Source organism: Polypterus senegalus, chromosome 6 (assembly GCF_016835505.1).
Source record: "Polypterus senegalus isolate Bchr_013 chromosome 6, ASM1683550v1, whole genome shotgun sequence".
In the NCBI taxonomy this organism is placed as follows: Eukaryota; Metazoa; Chordata; class Cladistia; order Polypteriformes; family Polypteridae; genus Polypterus; species Polypterus senegalus.
Window position 1 is genome coordinate 93459366 of NC_053159.1, and position 17500 is coordinate 93476865.

The 17500-nt window shown below is 36.1% G+C and overlaps 1 protein-coding gene across 1 annotated transcript in view; it reads right to left on the bottom strand.

Moving 5' to 3' along the window:
* slc23a3 (solute carrier family 23 member 3) overlaps nt 1-17500 on the bottom strand; it is a 119400-nt gene that overhangs the window by 60497 nt on the left and 41403 nt on the right. Inside the window, exons 4-6 of the mRNA XM_039755065.1 lie at nt 11836-12017; nt 11437-11551; nt 806-953 (exon numbers count right to left, since the gene is read on the bottom strand). Of these exons, the coding sequence (XP_039610999.1) occupies nt 806-953; nt 11437-11551; nt 11836-12017 (445 nt within the window). The remainder of the gene's footprint in view (nt 1-805; nt 954-11436; nt 11552-11835; nt 12018-17500) is intronic.

The following is a 17500-nucleotide window of genomic DNA, read 5'->3' on the forward strand; positions in this document are numbered from 1 at the left end:
GAAGGTTTTATAGCCCAACAGCCACAGTAGGAGAAATGAATATCTAAGGACATGTTTTCTCTGCTTTGACTGATGGTGGCAGTGACAGTGTCTGCTTTCGAGACTCCGTCCACCACTCTCCCTTCAAAGGCAGTATATATTTTTGTGAATTCTGCTTCAAGAAACAGTATGTAATGGAAATGTGAACACAGGCACTGTGAAAACCTCGTCAGCTTGTAGGAAATCCTATGAAAGTAAGGAGATGAAAACTGGACTCAGTTAATGTTACGCCTACTTCAAAACATAAGTGATTGAGTCAGTGCTAAATATTTTTAGCTCAAATAAAAAATATTGTTGACCATCCCAGCACAAGGCCAAGCTGAAAACTACCAGATTTGTAAAGCTTCGGTATTACAATATTTTATAGTGCCTCGTGTATTCTAACAATTTTGTGCTCTTTCCTTATACACCATGACCATGAGGTACAAACTGCATCTTTACATTGTCATCTGTGTTCGGCAAACCAAGACTCAATTGGTTTAATTTTCAGTAGGGCCTCCTGGCCTTTGGGATCCATGCCTGCTAGTGAGAATCAGTCTGAGTGCCTTGAGGAGACTTTCGTGAGCAATGAGAGATCACATAAACTCTACAACACAGAATTAAATTGTCCTGAACAAATGCTGCCACCTAACTTGTAATCTTGATAGGAAAAAATGTTGCAATGGTCAGCTGCCAGTGCTTAGATTTCTTTGCAGACAACTAAATATAGACCATCACTTTTTCACACCTAAGACTTTTGTGGGATGTATATAACTGACACACTTACCTGGATAGGGAACCCAAAGCCAAGGTGGGTGGAATGAGCTGTTTCTGTGTTGAAGTAGTGAAGCATCCACTATGTTCTCAAGAGAGATGATACGAGTCACCCCTAGAAGCCCACTAACAATACAAACACACACTAGTGGCAGCAGGACCTGAGCAAAACAAGTAACATCAGATTAAAGTAAAACCTGGAATACTACAAAGCTATTTAATTAAGAATACTATCATTTTCAGACTGACACTTACTTTGAAGGGTTTGTGGCTTTGCTCAAATGAATGTAAGCAATGTTTGAAAAAGACTTTCATGTACTTTAACAGGAATATTGAAGGGGAGGAATTTGCCTTCCAGAAAAGGAATGTAGTCACAAGATTAAATGAAATGCTGTTAGTTAATAAATAACATTACATCAAATCACCCTTCTATGCTTTACTTAGTTGCTTTTGTCTGCTATAACTGGTTTGTCTTAACTTCATTTCTTTGTTGTGTAGTAAACTAAAACTGCAAAATAAAATACAGTAAAAGTAAATATAAATGAAATACAGTAAAATGAACAACATATTCACAGTTTGTCATTTTGTACATTTACTGGAACATTTAATAATTATTGTTTATTTTGCAAGTAACAATGAGATAATATATATATATTCCATCCATCTTTTGAATTCACCTACTGAGGTTTAGGGTCACATTAAGGCTGATGTACATAGTCACTGCTATTACTGTTATTATAAATAAGTTATGTAAGGCAGGAACGAACCGCAAATGGGACACTCGAGCATCATAGTGAACACTCGTAAACAAACCCAAACTGGACCAACCAAGACACAAATTAACCTGACATAAAAGTCCTTGGTGCATAAAAGCAAACTCAAATATCATAAAAAAAAGTTTGATGGTTTTAGAGAGAATGTGCAAAGTCCACGTTGTGACTGAGTATGGAGTTAACTGTAGCTTCTTAAAGCAATAATGCAGTTGGGTTAACAGCTTATATACTTCTGCCTTTGAAGTCCAGGTGTTTCTCACACTCATACTTGCTTTTTTAAATCTCAACACCAAGCCCAAAGAGACCAATCACAGCAAAGCCAAACTGACCAATCAGATTGCTCAGAGGGACTGGACACACACACACACACACACACACACAGACCTTAACATTTTATTATACTGTAGATTATTATTATGGTGTTAAGATTCATAACATAATCAGTCTGGGTCTTTCCCCTTAGCCTTTAAAACTACTTCAACATTTATTCTACAACATCAAATCTAAATAATGGATCTAATAATTGTAATAAATATCAGATTTCACATAACTACAACTTGTATTTAAAAGATTAAGATTAAGCAGCTTTTTAATAAAAACATCTAATGTGAGAAACAATTTATTATAGTTAAAGGGTACTACAAAACCTTTTGAATTTCATCAAGAATCATGATTGACTACTAAGATACTGTAAAAGTTACTGTCTGTTCTTTAGATCCAGCTTCACCAATTTTCTGAATAAATAATAACATATATTAAATGTCATTCATACATCTACAGTATATTTAATAACATTGTTCCTTCAAAGCTGTAGCTATGTTTACCCAAAATTACCAAAGTTCAACAGCTCTAGTTTGCAAATGGGATTCAGCAAAGGCTTGACTCGTTCAAATGACTCCACAGACAAAATATCTTCATTTTAAAAACTTTAGTAAAAGTAAAACAATTCACACAAAAAAGAGAAAACTGATATAAGAAAGAAAAGTTCTTGTTTAAAGAAAAGTTCTGTTTAAAGCTTAAAATGCTTGTTTTGTTTCTTTTAGTTTGCTTATACAGTTGAACCATTTCTAAACGGTCAGAAAACTGTATGCTATCCCATTTCTATGCTGTAAATGGGTCTCTCTGTCCCTGCTAGCACTGGGACCAGTTCTAAACAAAAACTGACTCAATGAACACACTGTATCTTAGTTATGGCAAGAAAGTTCTATCTTTTATTAACTTACAGGGGGTAAAGGCTATACCATTGTCTATGACTATGAAAGAAAATTCTATTCTATTCAAATCAAGCAAACACTAATATTAGTTTAACTCAAAGCTTTAACTTCCTAAGATTGGCTCTTACAAAAGCCATTGTTATTTCTCTATTAAACAAATCAGATTTATTTCCTAATGTTCTATATATCAGATTTAGAATTTATTACAATTTGAATCTCATGTTCCAACTGTGTTGCTTTCCAGTCACTTCAGAGTGTGTTAAAAATGATTTTCAAACATCATTTAATGTAAAACACGCTGGAGTCATTATGCTTTAAGTTTTAAGTGCCACTTTTGAGACTATTGACATTAGTTCTCTACTATTTAGCCATGACTATTGAGATGGACCGCTAATCATGTCCTAAATTGGTTTAATTTGTCACTTTTCAAGTCACAAGATAAAGGATAACATAAACAAACACAACTTATTACCAATTTTTCTATTTTTTGTTTTTAATTTCTATCTTTTTTTTTGTTTTGGCCAACAGCAAGTTGTTCAGTTTTTAATGACAACTTAGCCTTTGCATAGTGCCGTTGAGACCATCTGTCAGGCAGTCATAATGATTTACATTTTAATTGCAATGTTCATTATTATTCATTTTTTTTTCAGTCACTAGTCAAGTCATTCACACAGAATGTTTTGTTCGTTATGGTGGCGCAGTGGTAGCACTGCTGCCACACAGTAAGGAGATCAGGGATCACATCCCAGGTCCTTCCCACATGCAATTTGCATGTTTTCCTGTGTCTGAATGGGTTTTCTCCAGGTGCACCAGTTTCCTTCCGCAGTCCAAAGACATGCATTTAGGTGACATAAAATTGTCTCTAGTATGTATGTCTCTTGTGTGTTCAGCCTGCAATGGACTAGTGCCTTGATCATGGGATTGTTCCTGCCTTGCACTCTGTACCTGAAGGGACAGACTCTAGCCACCCGTAAGCCTGTTCAGGATTAAGCAGGCTTAGAAAATGATATTGTGTGGATTAGATTTTCTAGTTAGACCACTAATTCTAAGTAAGACTGTTTTATAAGTCACCAATTGGCAGAATTGGGGAAATTGACTAAATTGAGAAAATTAACCCCTCGTCATATACCCATTTAAATGTGCCTGTTCCTAGTTACATGTGGTTTAAAATAAAATAAATTTAAGGAAATAAGTAATTTTGAAATGTATCGCACATTAGATAAATTTGAAATTGTCAGAAATGATTAATTACCTTAGCTATACTGTCTTAAAGGAGGTGTAGTCCATCTCTTCTAAAAAACTTCTGTCTCTCCCCGAACAAATCAAAACTGTCAATGAAGACCAGGCTGTGCTCAGTGCAGAAATACATCAGCCAGGGGTTTGGGGGGAAAAAGTTGACTGAAAGCCTCATTTAATCTTTGGAGCATAGGGAGAAGTCCAGATTTTAGGATCCAAACAGTTGACTCTTGGGACTCCTCTCAAGCGATGTGGCACTAAATTAAATGCCATCTTTTCTGTCATCAGAAATTAAAACACTAACCAGAAAACTTGCTTGATAAATCAAAGCAAAGGGGCTAATAATGTAATTTTTCCTTTAAAACACACATCAACATCCGCAATCTTGGATAACCAGGAAGTGCATGGCCTGTGGTTTTGACGACATCATGGTCTTTCATTCATTTCTATGTAGGAAAACTCTAGCAACAATAAATAAACATGGTGACACCTGTAGTAAACAATAATGGTGTCACAGACTGTTAAGAGATTTTGTTGTGAATGATAAAAAAAGAAATCAGAACTGGAGATCAGAAGTACACAAGTGATCAAAGCACAAGTGTAAACTAGAAATCAAAATCAAGAGCAAAAAGAAATTTTAAAAAACCTAAACAAAATCTAGCAATCGGCCTACTTGAGTTTAAAAGCTAACTACCACTAAACAATTGTGTTGTTTATCCAACCAAACTTGGAGCCATCAACATATTTATAGTTGCAGCTCTGCAGATGTCACAGAAGTATCTATCAAGGCCTTTGTGTTGCATAAACAAGAAAATGGGATGAAAACTAATCAACTCTAAACATAATCAAAAAAATTGAAAATGATCAGAAGCATCAATAAATTAGTTCTCTAATGGGAGAAACCCTACAGTAAACATAAAATAATATGTATATTACAAAGACATGAAATACATTTAATGTTCTTAAATAGTTTTCAAATAAATATTTAAATTGCAAAATAGAATTCTACACCATTCTTATCCACTAAAATCCACTTAAAAATGTGTTTGGATCCCAGAGACTCAAGGTGTCTTCTTGTGATTAAAAACAATTATTTGTTTTTACACCTACTCTTCCTCACCCAAACAATAGAGTTCATTTTTAATTTCAGGTTGATGCCTCCAGTGTAGGTGTAGGCACCATATTATTACAAATACAGGCACCAGTAAATTGCACCAATGTGTGCTTTCATTTCCAGAAAGTTAACTACTACTGAGCACAATTATAATATAGGAAACAGAGAATTATTGGCTATAGAATTAGCTCTTGAGGAGTGGCACCACGGGATGGAAGGGACAAAACAACCATCTACAGTATTTACGGATCATACAAATTTGATTTATTTAAAGACTGGTAAAAGGCATTTCAATACCATTGAATGTGTACAGAGATCAGAACCTATTATACCTTAAATAATAATCAACAATAAATTTGTGGTAGCCATATTTTTATCTCAGGTCTCAAATTTAATAAAAGAAGGGATTGATTCCAGGGGTGACATGGGGGTGCAGTGGTAGTGCTGCAGCCTCGCAGTAAGGAGACCTGGGTTTGTGTCCCGGGTCCCCCATGCATGGAGTCTGAATGTTCTAATCGTGCCTGCATGAGTTTCCTCTGGGTGACCCAGTTTCCTTCCACTGTCCAAAGACAAGCAGGTTGGGTGGATTGGCGATGTTAAATGGACCCTGGTGTATAGTTGGAGTGTGTGTGTGTGTTTGCCCTGCAATGTACTGGTGCCCTTCCAGGGTTTGTTCCTGCCTTGTGCTCTATAGTAGCTGGAATAGGGTCCAGCACCTTCCCATGACACAGTCCAGGACACAGAGGTTTAGAAAAAGACTGACTAATTCCAGGGAAAGCAATTGGTGTCTTGCTGTCAGAGTATACTCTGACAGCAAAAGCTGTGTGAAGGCTCTAAAAGACCCAGGAAACAGACCAGGTCCCTCTCTAACCTGCCCAGAAAAGGACTCACATAAGGAAGCATGACTCCACTAATCTACTGGCCAGCTTTGGCCTATACAAACTTAAAGGGAATTTTTGGCTTCAAAAGTTCAAAATATCTTTAACGTTCAGAAAAATACCAGAAATGCACAAAAATTCTTAAAAATAATGTTTCTTTAATGGCATTTTATGGTTATTATTGGGTTGTATGGCTCTTGTAGCTTATTGCTTGACAAAGCACCATTTCATTCTAAGATTGGTTCTTTGCATATGAAGTTGGTTCTTTGTGCTTTGAAAAACGTCCTAATACATAGGAAAAAAACATTGAAATCTTCAATGTACAGGGTGCCCATAAAAACACTCTTTGATTTTAAAGGGTTACAAAATAAAAACCTGTTGGAATATGTTTATAAATAAGATGACAGCAAATACATTAACTCAATACATTTCTTCATTTCCACAACTAACTGAGGAAGGTGACTACCTTTTTCAACAAGGTGGATTTCACCACGGTCCTTCAACCTTCGGGTGGCTGTACAACAATACCAGCAAAGGTGGATAGATTTTTCTAAAGCGGCTCCTTTAATTCCAATCAAGAAATTACTTTTGGCCCAAGAATTAGTGACAACCTTAATTAAAGTATAACATAAACTTCATTGATTTTCCACATTAGAAAAGTATCATTTGTATGAAGGACCTCATTTCACTTCTGTTATTTGAAAAAATCAAAAGTAGGTATTCAAGTGAACCTTATTTCATGTTATCACCCCCAAAGTAATGGCCAGATGAGAAGAATTAAAAAGGAAATTGAAAAATATCTTTAACTTCCTTGGCATTAAGCCCAAGTGTCTTCTAGGCTTGGAATTCAATGTAAAAATGGTTAACCCCAAGTGTTTGAAGGGTTAAGCAATTATGATCCAATGTACAGTGGATGCATTTTGCCACTCATGATAACTCATCGATATTCATGAGTATGGTGGAACCCCCCAAAACACACAATGGTAATGTAAACAAAAAGCTGTAAAGCCAATTTTAGAAAAAAAAAACTGAAATTCAACCATTAGTTGAATCAAATGATAGTGATGATAATGTAAATTGATCATCAGGCATTGACACAGATAGTGAAACAGAGGCATATGACACTGTGCATCTGACCCGCAATGATATGCCTGATGAATTTGGTCACATGAAACATCAGTGTGGCAAAAAGTTAAAATGACTGTGATTAGCTGGAAGGACAAAAAAGATGTCATACTCCTAAGCATTGGTCTCAATGCAACAGCTGTCAATGGTCATGTCAGGGGAAATATGAAAGTCACTAAGCCTTGTGCTGGAGGAGCCTACAATAACACAAGGGGCTGCATCCATCATTTTGTACATTTTATTTAAAGAAGTTAAGATTCCATATAATCAAGACTTATTTTAGCAACAGAGAAAGTAACATTACACACAATTGAGTTAGGCTTAACAAATCTAAAACCAACCCCTGTCAAAGCAAACATCAAAAATTAGAAGCGAAGTGTCTACCTTTAATACATCCAGTTTGGTCTTGTGATGTTACAGAAGGAAATCCTTTCTCAGTCCTTCTAGATAGATCTTAACATCATTATTTTGTATTTTAGTTTTGTTTATAATGTGTGTTTTATCTATCATTTGGTGTCCTTGAGTGTTTAGAAAGGAGCATATGAATAAATAAAATATATTATTATTATCATTCAGAAGTGAAACTGGTCAATATGATGCACATTGTAACAAGTCTTTATTTTTCTTTGGAAATACAATAATTAATGCTTGGCAAAATGTTTGAGGTAAGGTTTTATTGTCTCTGGCTTCTGAAAACATTGCTAATAGTAGTGTAGCTATCTTATTTGATTTTTTTTTTATAAAATTCCACTGGGTAGCTATCAGGGCCTGTTGCTTTCCCACTTTGGAGTGAGATTATATCAAGTAATTCTGAGTGTGTCAGAGGTTTGTCCAGGTCCTCTGCACTACGAGTATCTTGTTGTGATATTTGTAATGCATCAAAAAATGAATTCGATTGTGTCTTATCTTCCTTAAAATAGAATAGTGTAGAACAGTAGAATAGAAGGACATGTGTGTGGATTATACTTTATGGTCAATAATCTTATCTCCATCTGTGTGGGTAATTTTTGTTATTGCATTATGAACTTTCAGCTTGTGGATTTGATTGAGCTAAAATAGTAATAATGTTGCCATTTAAAGATGAGCTATTCCATTTCTTTTGTAATCAGGTGAGGTTAAATTCTGATTGCAGAACACTTCCTTGCCTATAAAGTGCCTCATTTGGAAATCTGACATATTCTTGATTTTTCCTAGTGAGTGTGTTAATTAACCCAGGCCCCTTCCTGATTTCCAATTTATTTTTGTGGGAGAGATATGAAATAATCTGTCCTCCTAAAAAGGCCTTCAGAGTTTCCCAGTGTATTCTTGCAGAGACCTCTGAGGATGCATTTAGTCTCTAATTAATAATCAATGTATTTGGAGATGAATTCTGTACAATACTTGTCAGCTAATGAGAGGGGGTTAAGGCACCAGCTACAAAATGATCACAGGGGCATGGTCAGAGATAACAATGGTGTCGTACTTGCATGATTTGAAAATGGGCAATAAATAATTATCTATAAATAGATAACCCATTATTGAGTAACTGTGATGTATTGATGAGAAGGAATATTCTCATGAGTTTGGATTTAAAAATTTCCATGGGTCTGATAAGTTATGATCCATTGCAAACAGTGTAATTTTTTGCAGTATTAGATGTTATTGTCATTGTAGTTGAAAACCTATCCAGGTCTGGATTTAAAACACAATTAAAGTCTCCAACCATTATAATTTTATGAGTGTTCATATTAGGAATAGATGCAAACATATTTTCAATTAGTTTTCTGTCATCTAAATTAAGGGCGTAGATATTTATCAAAATTAGTTTAGATTTAAATACATTATCCATCACCATGACATATTGCCCTGCAGCATCAGATACCATGTCTAATGCTACAAAAGAGAGTGTTTTGTGTATTAAGATTCCCACACCTCTAGTTTTCTTTGTAAAGCTGGCATGAAAGACTTGGCCAGCCCAATCTCTTTGCATCCCAAAATTGATCCTTACTTATTAAGCGAGTCTCCTGTAAAAATGCAATGTTGGCATTTATGCCTGATAGGTTAGAGAATACTTTTTCTCTTTATATTATGATTGAGACCTTTGACATTCCAGCTAACAAAGTTCATTGTTTGGTCAGAAAGACACTTCTGAAGTTTTGAGGACATTTTGTAATCTTAAGTAAGGGTAATATGTTACTTCATACAATAGTTGTGACTTTGAGAGCCTATTATCATGTCAGTACTTACAATTGTTTGGGTAGAAGGTATACATAAGAAATAGCTTGCTCTTCCTTCCCACTACCCCCGCCCCATCTCTCCCCCAAGTTGCCTCCCCAAGTGAGGCTAAACCAGTCCCAGTCCTTTGACATGCAAAGAGACAGAGCACATCCAAAACAAAATTAACCACTAGCAGTGGTGTAGAAATGATTAAAATTCATATTGAGATATTATATGATAGTACAGTCCAAATACAATACACATAGGATATGATGTTAAACAGTCAGTGACATTCTAACCTTTCATGCACAACCAACAGACAAAAATTACAAGAAAAGTGCAAAAAGAAGCAAGCTTCTACTGTCATGATTGCAATGTCAGGCTGTGCATTGATGACTGTTTCAAAACATGTCACATGAAGGACATAGACTAAATCTACATAAATACAGCAGTGGACAATAGACATAGCTTTCCTATTGCATTTATATTGATGTTTTTGGTAGCAACATGTTTCTGTTACACATAATAACATCTTTTGTTGTTGGCTTGTTTTTCCAGGGACAATTAAAAATAGACATAATTCCTGGAAGGAGTTTGTTTATCTGGCTTTATTTTTTCAAAAAGCACTAATGAATTAGGCTGGGGGTATTTCTCCATTTGAGAGCCAGGATGGACTTAAGCATTCTCTTTTGTTGATCAAGTCTGTTCATGTTCTCTTGCCCAATTTAACTGATGCATTAGATAATACACTATTGTAAAAAGGTAGGGTCTGTGTCCTAGTGCCGGTGCTAGGTTATTTGACACCCACCAAAGATTATTAGTGTGCCAACCAACTGTTTGGTAGATTTTAAGATCTGTGACATTGGCGACTGCCTTTGCGTTCCAATTTCTGTTGTTCTGCCCATCTCATCCTCCATTTTCTAATGATGGATATGAGGAATATGAAATCCAAGAAACTGTCGATTCTAAATGTCTGGGAATACTGGTACAACAATTTCATAGACACCATCCTAACCAGCATAGTGAGCACAATCAGAACCATGCACCTTCAAAGGTGAACTCTGTACAAATTGATTAATTCATTCACTGTGCATGGTGGCATCAATAAATCAGTTCCTCAATCAAGGAATGAATTTGGCCTGAAGACCCTTGACTAGTATGCTACTGTCATCATATTCTTCGATTTTGTTTGGTAAATATTTACATTTGTACTTTTAGTGAAAAATTTACTTATTGGCACTCACATACAAGGATGACAATGTAACCCGGCATTACTCCCATTCAGTCTTTGAAATACTCTCGGTTTAACTTTGCTCCACATTTTTAAAGTGTTTTGCAAGAGTTCATGAATAGTGCTATGTTAAAAAGAAATTAACTAACTTAGCTGCTACAGATCAGTTGCTGTTGGTACATAAGTTAATGTAAAATTCTCAAAGCTGCTGATTCCAATTTAGTTCACAAGAAGCAAGAGCTCTACATTGGCAGCATCAACCACAACGCATAAACCAGCCCCAGACATGGCAGCAGTCCATTGTAATGCCACACACCCAAAGACTACGAATTTGGAATCAACAACTAACCTAATCTACAAGTTCTTAGGAAAATTCCCATAGCTAACATTCATCACTAGTTCAATTTATTTAAAAAAGTCAATGTGATTAAAGTAAAGTCTGATAAATGTTTCTTGTTTTTAAAAAACAGCAACTGTGTAGTCTTATATGTCTAAAAGATTGCTCTTCAAGCATTTGAAAGTAAACTAAAAACAATGAGCACAAACAGGCCTTGGAGACTGACAGTCCATCAGAATTTGCACAGAACCTGAAGTAGATAGTGGGAACTGGTGATAAACCATTTAAATAATAATCATCAGACACCAATATCTCTGAAGACTATTTTTCTGTGAGTGACAATGTGCATATCCTTAAAAGCCTTCATGACAAACACTATTTCTGTATCTGTGGGCAGTATGCATAGCTGGCTGCACAATTGCTTTTGGGTTTTTTCATATCACATCCGTCGGCTGCAATGAAATAAGCTCCTAAGATGAAAATGAAAATCTTTTCAACTTTTGTTTTTTTAACAATAAGGTGCAAACTATAGAGCCTTACTGAAAACATCCTGAAGACTGGGTATTGGCTAACGCATTGAGAAGTGGCCTTCCGGCATGATGGGATAAAGAGGTTATGCATGTGCTGGGACAGCAGGACAATCAACAGGACCACACTGAAAAAAAGATATAGAGTACAATATCATTTAGTATAAGTGCTGGAAACATACTGAAAATATAATCACCCGTCTTTTTAACTGATTACATTAGGTCAATTCCAAATAATTAGGCTTTTAATATCTATCAAAGATCATATCTATAAAATTAGAACAGCCTTTTTTCTCCATAATGCCCACCATACAATAAGGGTCAATACATTACTGGAGATTTCCATAGAAAGGAAGGTCCACTGAAATACTTCACACAGACTAAACCAGAAAAAAAGCAAAATAATCCTCACACCGCAGTAATGCCCCAGCTGGCTGAGCAGAAGAGCGCTGCTTCTTTGTAAATGGACAGTCCAATGATGGAAAGCGTTGGTGCAACTACCATCGGGCTGGAGTAGCGTGATATAACACCGTAGAAGCCGGATAGCCCCAGAAGAAGTCTGACAATGCCAGATACAAAAACAGCACCCTGGAGCTGCCAAGGAGAGAGCAAAAGGTTTTTGGAATTAAAATATGTAATACCTATACACACAGAATATTTAAACAAAATAAAGGCAAACCTGGATAGTGTCTTCTACCCCTTTAGCTGGAGTTATGGAAATGTCAACAATTTTCATAAGCAGCTAAATGTACCATATAGCTTGAAGACAGAGATTGAAATGCACTCTTGTCCTTAACTTGCTTATTCCAACACAGGATCCCACTGACCAGAAGCCAATCCCAGCATCAAAAGGCACAGGCTGTGCGTTGATGTGCGTTGGTAGGGCAGTGCATAATGATAAATCTTGTACATGTGTAGAATTGTTAACTTGAAGAAATACATTTAGTAAATCTTATTGGCTTACCAGAGGAAGTAAGAATCAACTTGAAGTGTTCCCGCATTTTGTGTGTGTACGTGAGTGTCATGTTTAAGGAAGTCTCCATTGAGTACTCTCAGTTTACAGTGACTGACGTGATTTTTGTCTTGACATCAGGAAAATTCTCCCACCTCTCTACTCCAGTCCATGCAGTGGATCTTCTCATCATACACATCTCCAGTCCAAGTTTCATTTGTTCCTGCAGTTAAGTACATATCATTAGTGAAAGTATTTCTATTTTGTTTCAAGTCCAATAGTCACAGCAAGGCAGGAGTGAGTTTCAGGGTTATTTAGCTACATTTTAACTTTGGTCAGATTGTCCATGGTAATATTTGTACTCTAACACACAATTTAAATTGCGTTTCGATCTCCAGAGAAGCATCTGCCTTTTTAGCGAATGAACTGGATCACCCTCCCTGCCTGGTCAATATATTTTTCAATGAATCCCAACTCTGAACCAAAACCTTATTGAATTTACACACCCATAAGCCTAGAATTCAAAATAATTATTAATCCCCTTGCCACCTTTCACATCTAAATGCTAAACATGTTTGATTTTCTTCATGCAATTTTATCTCTGTTCTTTCAGGAATGTGTCTAATGTTTTTCTGTTTTTTCCATGCTTTTCTCAAATGCACAAATACTGTACTGTCACTACAAATCTTTTTACTTTCTCGTATACAAAGTATAGGGAAAGTATTAGAATCGTCCAAAGATTTGATATTGAGATTATGATGAATCTCGATGCTTTCGAACTCCCTGATTTTCCTGTATATGAAGTATAATGAAAGTATTGTAATCTTCCAAAAATTCCATTTTGAGATTTTGATGAATCTCATTTTAGACCTCCCAGAGTCCAAAAATACCATTTTTGGAATTATGTGTGTGGGTCTGTCAGTGTGTATGTGTGTGCGTGTGTGTATGTAAACATGATAACTTCAGTACACTTTCACTTAGGTCAACCAAATTTTGCATACAAGTATTAGGTACAAAACATAGATTTCTTTCAACTGCTGGAATATTTCCGTTAACCAGAAGTGGTACTTTACCTTTTATTCATGCAGCTGCAGAGTAAGATTTTTTTCAACTTTACTTTTATAATAATTGTTAAATATATTATTACAGTAATTTGATTTGTTGTTGATGGTTCTTTAATGTACAGTACATAATATAAAAATATAATCATTATCTTGCGGTTTACTCCTCAGATATCTATCCCCATATCTGAGTATGAAGTCTAGGGGAGATCCCTCCCGAGAAGGGCCTCTGCAATTCAGGAGTTCCACTGAATAACCAATTGGATTTGATATTTATGAGTTCCACTGAACAGCCAATCAGATTGAATGTTTATGTCACATGATTTACACACCAAAAACTCCGATAAGGTCCTGGCTGCCAGCTGAAGCAAAACACTCCTGCTACAGGATAAAACTATTACAAGAAACGCCCACTCAACAGTCATCAATACTCTTGAGTAAGATAACACTCCCATAAGCCTAATCTTAACAATAGTATATGGATGATTTTTTATAAAAGTGTCAGGTGCACCTTGAAATGGGCATGTTGAGGAAGACTGGGCATGTCACTTTATGTGATTGACGTGTAATGCAAAGGCAGTTAAACGTTATCAGATGTGTGCAATTGGATTGGCTCCTCAATGGTGCAGAGTTGTGGAATTCTGCAGCTCTACTGTGTTGAACAACAACAATGTTCTAATCCTTAGCCACTTTAACTGTACTTAACTACTCTAACCTGTGTGCAGTCTTGACAAACAATAACAAACGATACTGCCCCCAGAGGTTCATGTAGTGCATTACAGTTACAAAAACCAATGTGGTTCTCTGTGACTGGAGCCTCTATTGAAGGTTCTGTTTATGACGCATCGACAATAAAAAATCTGCATTGATAATCAACTAATCGTTGCAGCCCTAGACAGCTGTCTTCGACACAGTTAACCAAAGGAAACTTATTGTTGCCTGTCTGCCCTTGAAGTACTTGTACTATACACACTTGATATATACATTCACCTTTGAAAATATTTTTTTTTTCTCTGCAGAATCTCTCCAGGGAGGTCCCTCATAGTCTTATACTCAGTCCACTTCTTTCAGTCTCTGCATATGTCCACTGATACAATTGATTTTACAATATTAGTTCATATTCAGCCCATGTGTTGATGATACTTAACTCTTTACTCAATTCTTATTGGCCTTGGGCAGGCTCACTGTCATACCCAAGAACATTGTAGCATGAATGTATGCTAAATATAAAAAAATCTCAGATTTAACTGAATGATCTTGCCACCATATTCCACTAATCTCTGTAAACAGTCTTCAGGTCATACTCAACAGCACCCTGAACTTTATAATATCTAAAATCACAAGTGTAGTGTCTTTTCACCAAAGCACTCTTACTGTGTCACTATACTTTTCCATTTTGATATGTAACTACTTGAGAGGCATCTAGCTCATTGAATACTTACAGTTACTGTGAATACTGGGTTACTTCTGCTCTCTTCCCAAAACGGTTTATGCAGAAAGCACTAGCAGATCACAACTGTTTTAGAATGTTGCTAGAAGTTTTGTTGTGGGCCAAACAAAATGAGTATATCAAACTTTCAATTTAATCATATATGCTATTTCACTCTCCAAAATATAAACATGTTCAAAATGTAATTACTTAATTACATCTTGGCCGTTGTTAAGAGTGGTGTTCCACAGGAGTCAGTGCTAGTCCCGCTGCTATTTTTAATAAATATATAAGTGATTCAGATAGGAATATAAGTAACAAGCTGGTTAATTTTGCAGATGATACCAAGATAGGTGGATTAGCAGATAATTTGGAATCCGTTATATCATTACAGAAGGACTTGGATAGCATACAGGCTTGGGCAGATTTGTGGCAGATGAAATTTAATGTCAGTAAATGTAAAGTATTACACATAGGAAGTAAAAATCTTAGGTTTGAATACACAATGGGTGGTTGGAAAATCGAGAGTACACCTTATGAGAAGGATTTAGGAGTCATAGTGGACTCTAAGCTATTGACTTCCCGACAGTGTACAGAAGCCATTAAGAAGGCTAACAGAATGCTAGGTTATATAGCACGATGTGTGGAGTACAAGTCCAAGGAGGTTATGCTCAACCTTTATAATGCACTGGTGAGGCCTCATCTTGAGTACTGTGTGCAGTTTTGGTCTCCAGGCTACATAAAGGACATATCAGCGCTAAAAAAGGTCCAGAGAAGAGCGACTAGGCTGATTCCAGGGCTACAAGGGTTGAATTATGAGGAAAGATTAAAAGAGCTGAGCCTATACAGTTTAAGTAAAAGCAGATTAAGAGGTGACATGATTGAAGTGTTTAAAATTATGAAGGGAATTAGTGCAATGAATCAAGACTGTTACAGTATTTTAAAATGAGTTCATCAAGAAAATGGGGACACAGTTGGAAATTTGTTAAAGGTAAATTTCGCACAAACATTGGAAAGTTTTTTTTTACACAAAGAACGATAGACAGTTGGAATAAGCTACCAAATAGTGTGATAGACAGTAAGACTTTAGGGACTTTCAAAACTCGACTTGATGTTTTTTTGGAAGAAACAAGTGGATAGGACTGGCGAGCTTTGTTGGGCTGAATGGCCTGTTCTCATCTAAAGTGTTCTAATGTTCTACAGAGCTGTAATATTTGCTAACTTATAATATTGGTTATTACTGCTCAGCATATTTAAATTTGTTCAACAATTAAACATTACATGATATGCACTTTTCCACTATCTCCAAAGCTGTTTTATAGCTCTAGATGAACACTACTTTAACTGTGTGGTTTCTGCTTTCATTCTCTAAATTTGTCTGTAAGTCTCCATTGAGGACAACATTTACATCACACCTGAAATACTTCATTTTCTGTTCTCTTTTAGATCTGCTTTCCTAATATGTAATACTTTCAAAATTACTTGGTACCTAATAAACCTAATAGTGTCTCAGGAATTGAACCTTGCATAGATATTTTGTTTATAAGAATGTTGTTTATAAGAATTACTTATCAGCACTTTGAAATCACTTCAGTTTATTTTGTCTGGTGCCTCCTGACTCACCAGTACTGTTAGATGCATCTTGATGTCTAGCTATAGAAGATGTCAAGTTTTTGGGCTTCCCAATTATTTTTGGCCATTAAGACCCAAAACAAAACACATTTTTAAGCCATTTAAGGACCACATTTTGTTCTAGCAATTGTACCCTTTTAATGAAGAGTAAAACAATTGATATTTTCAGCAAAAATGATCAGGAGGACTTGAAGTTCTGCATGTCACATTAACTGCCCCTAGGGGTTCACCCCTAATGGGATATGAAGGGCTGAAAGTTACTTCTTTTAATAAAACCTCAAAAAAATGGGGATTAGTAATACAGGCATGTGGAGTGTCGTTTTACTCTATTCTGAAGTTGCTGAACACAAATATGATATTTTTGATGTTTAATTCTTTACCGGTGGTCCTGCTACCCAGAAAGTAAAAGTGACAAATTTCAAATATAAGGATGCTGTGTATCATTTTAGACTATTTCAAGGTCAGTGATTAAGAATATGTTATTTTTGATTTTTGTCCCTTTACTCGGGATCTAGCCCTATTAAAAGGGGAAAAATGTCAAATTTCTTACAAACAAGAATATTTAGACATTAAACATTGTGAAGTAAATCACTAACTTTCTTATGACGACCCCAAAATAGGGCAGTGTATCAGTCATCCATTCCACAGTTGCTAACTTACAAACACAGCACCCTGAGGCTCTTGTGCTAATCGCTGGAGACTTTAACCATGTAACGCTGGATAAAACATTACCTGCCTTCTTCCAGGATGTGGACTGTAACACCCGGGGAAATAGAACTATTGACCTACTGTATGCAAATGTTAAAGACGCATACAGCGCCACCCCGCTACCTGCACTTGGGAAAGCCGATCATAATCTGGTTCTGCTTCAGCCTCACTACAAACCAAGAGTGAGGGCGCTACCTACAACCACAAGATCATTCAGGAAGTGGTCCCCTGAGGCAGAGCAGGCTCTGAGAGACTGCTTTGGAACTACAGACTGGGATATACTGCTGGGGTCACA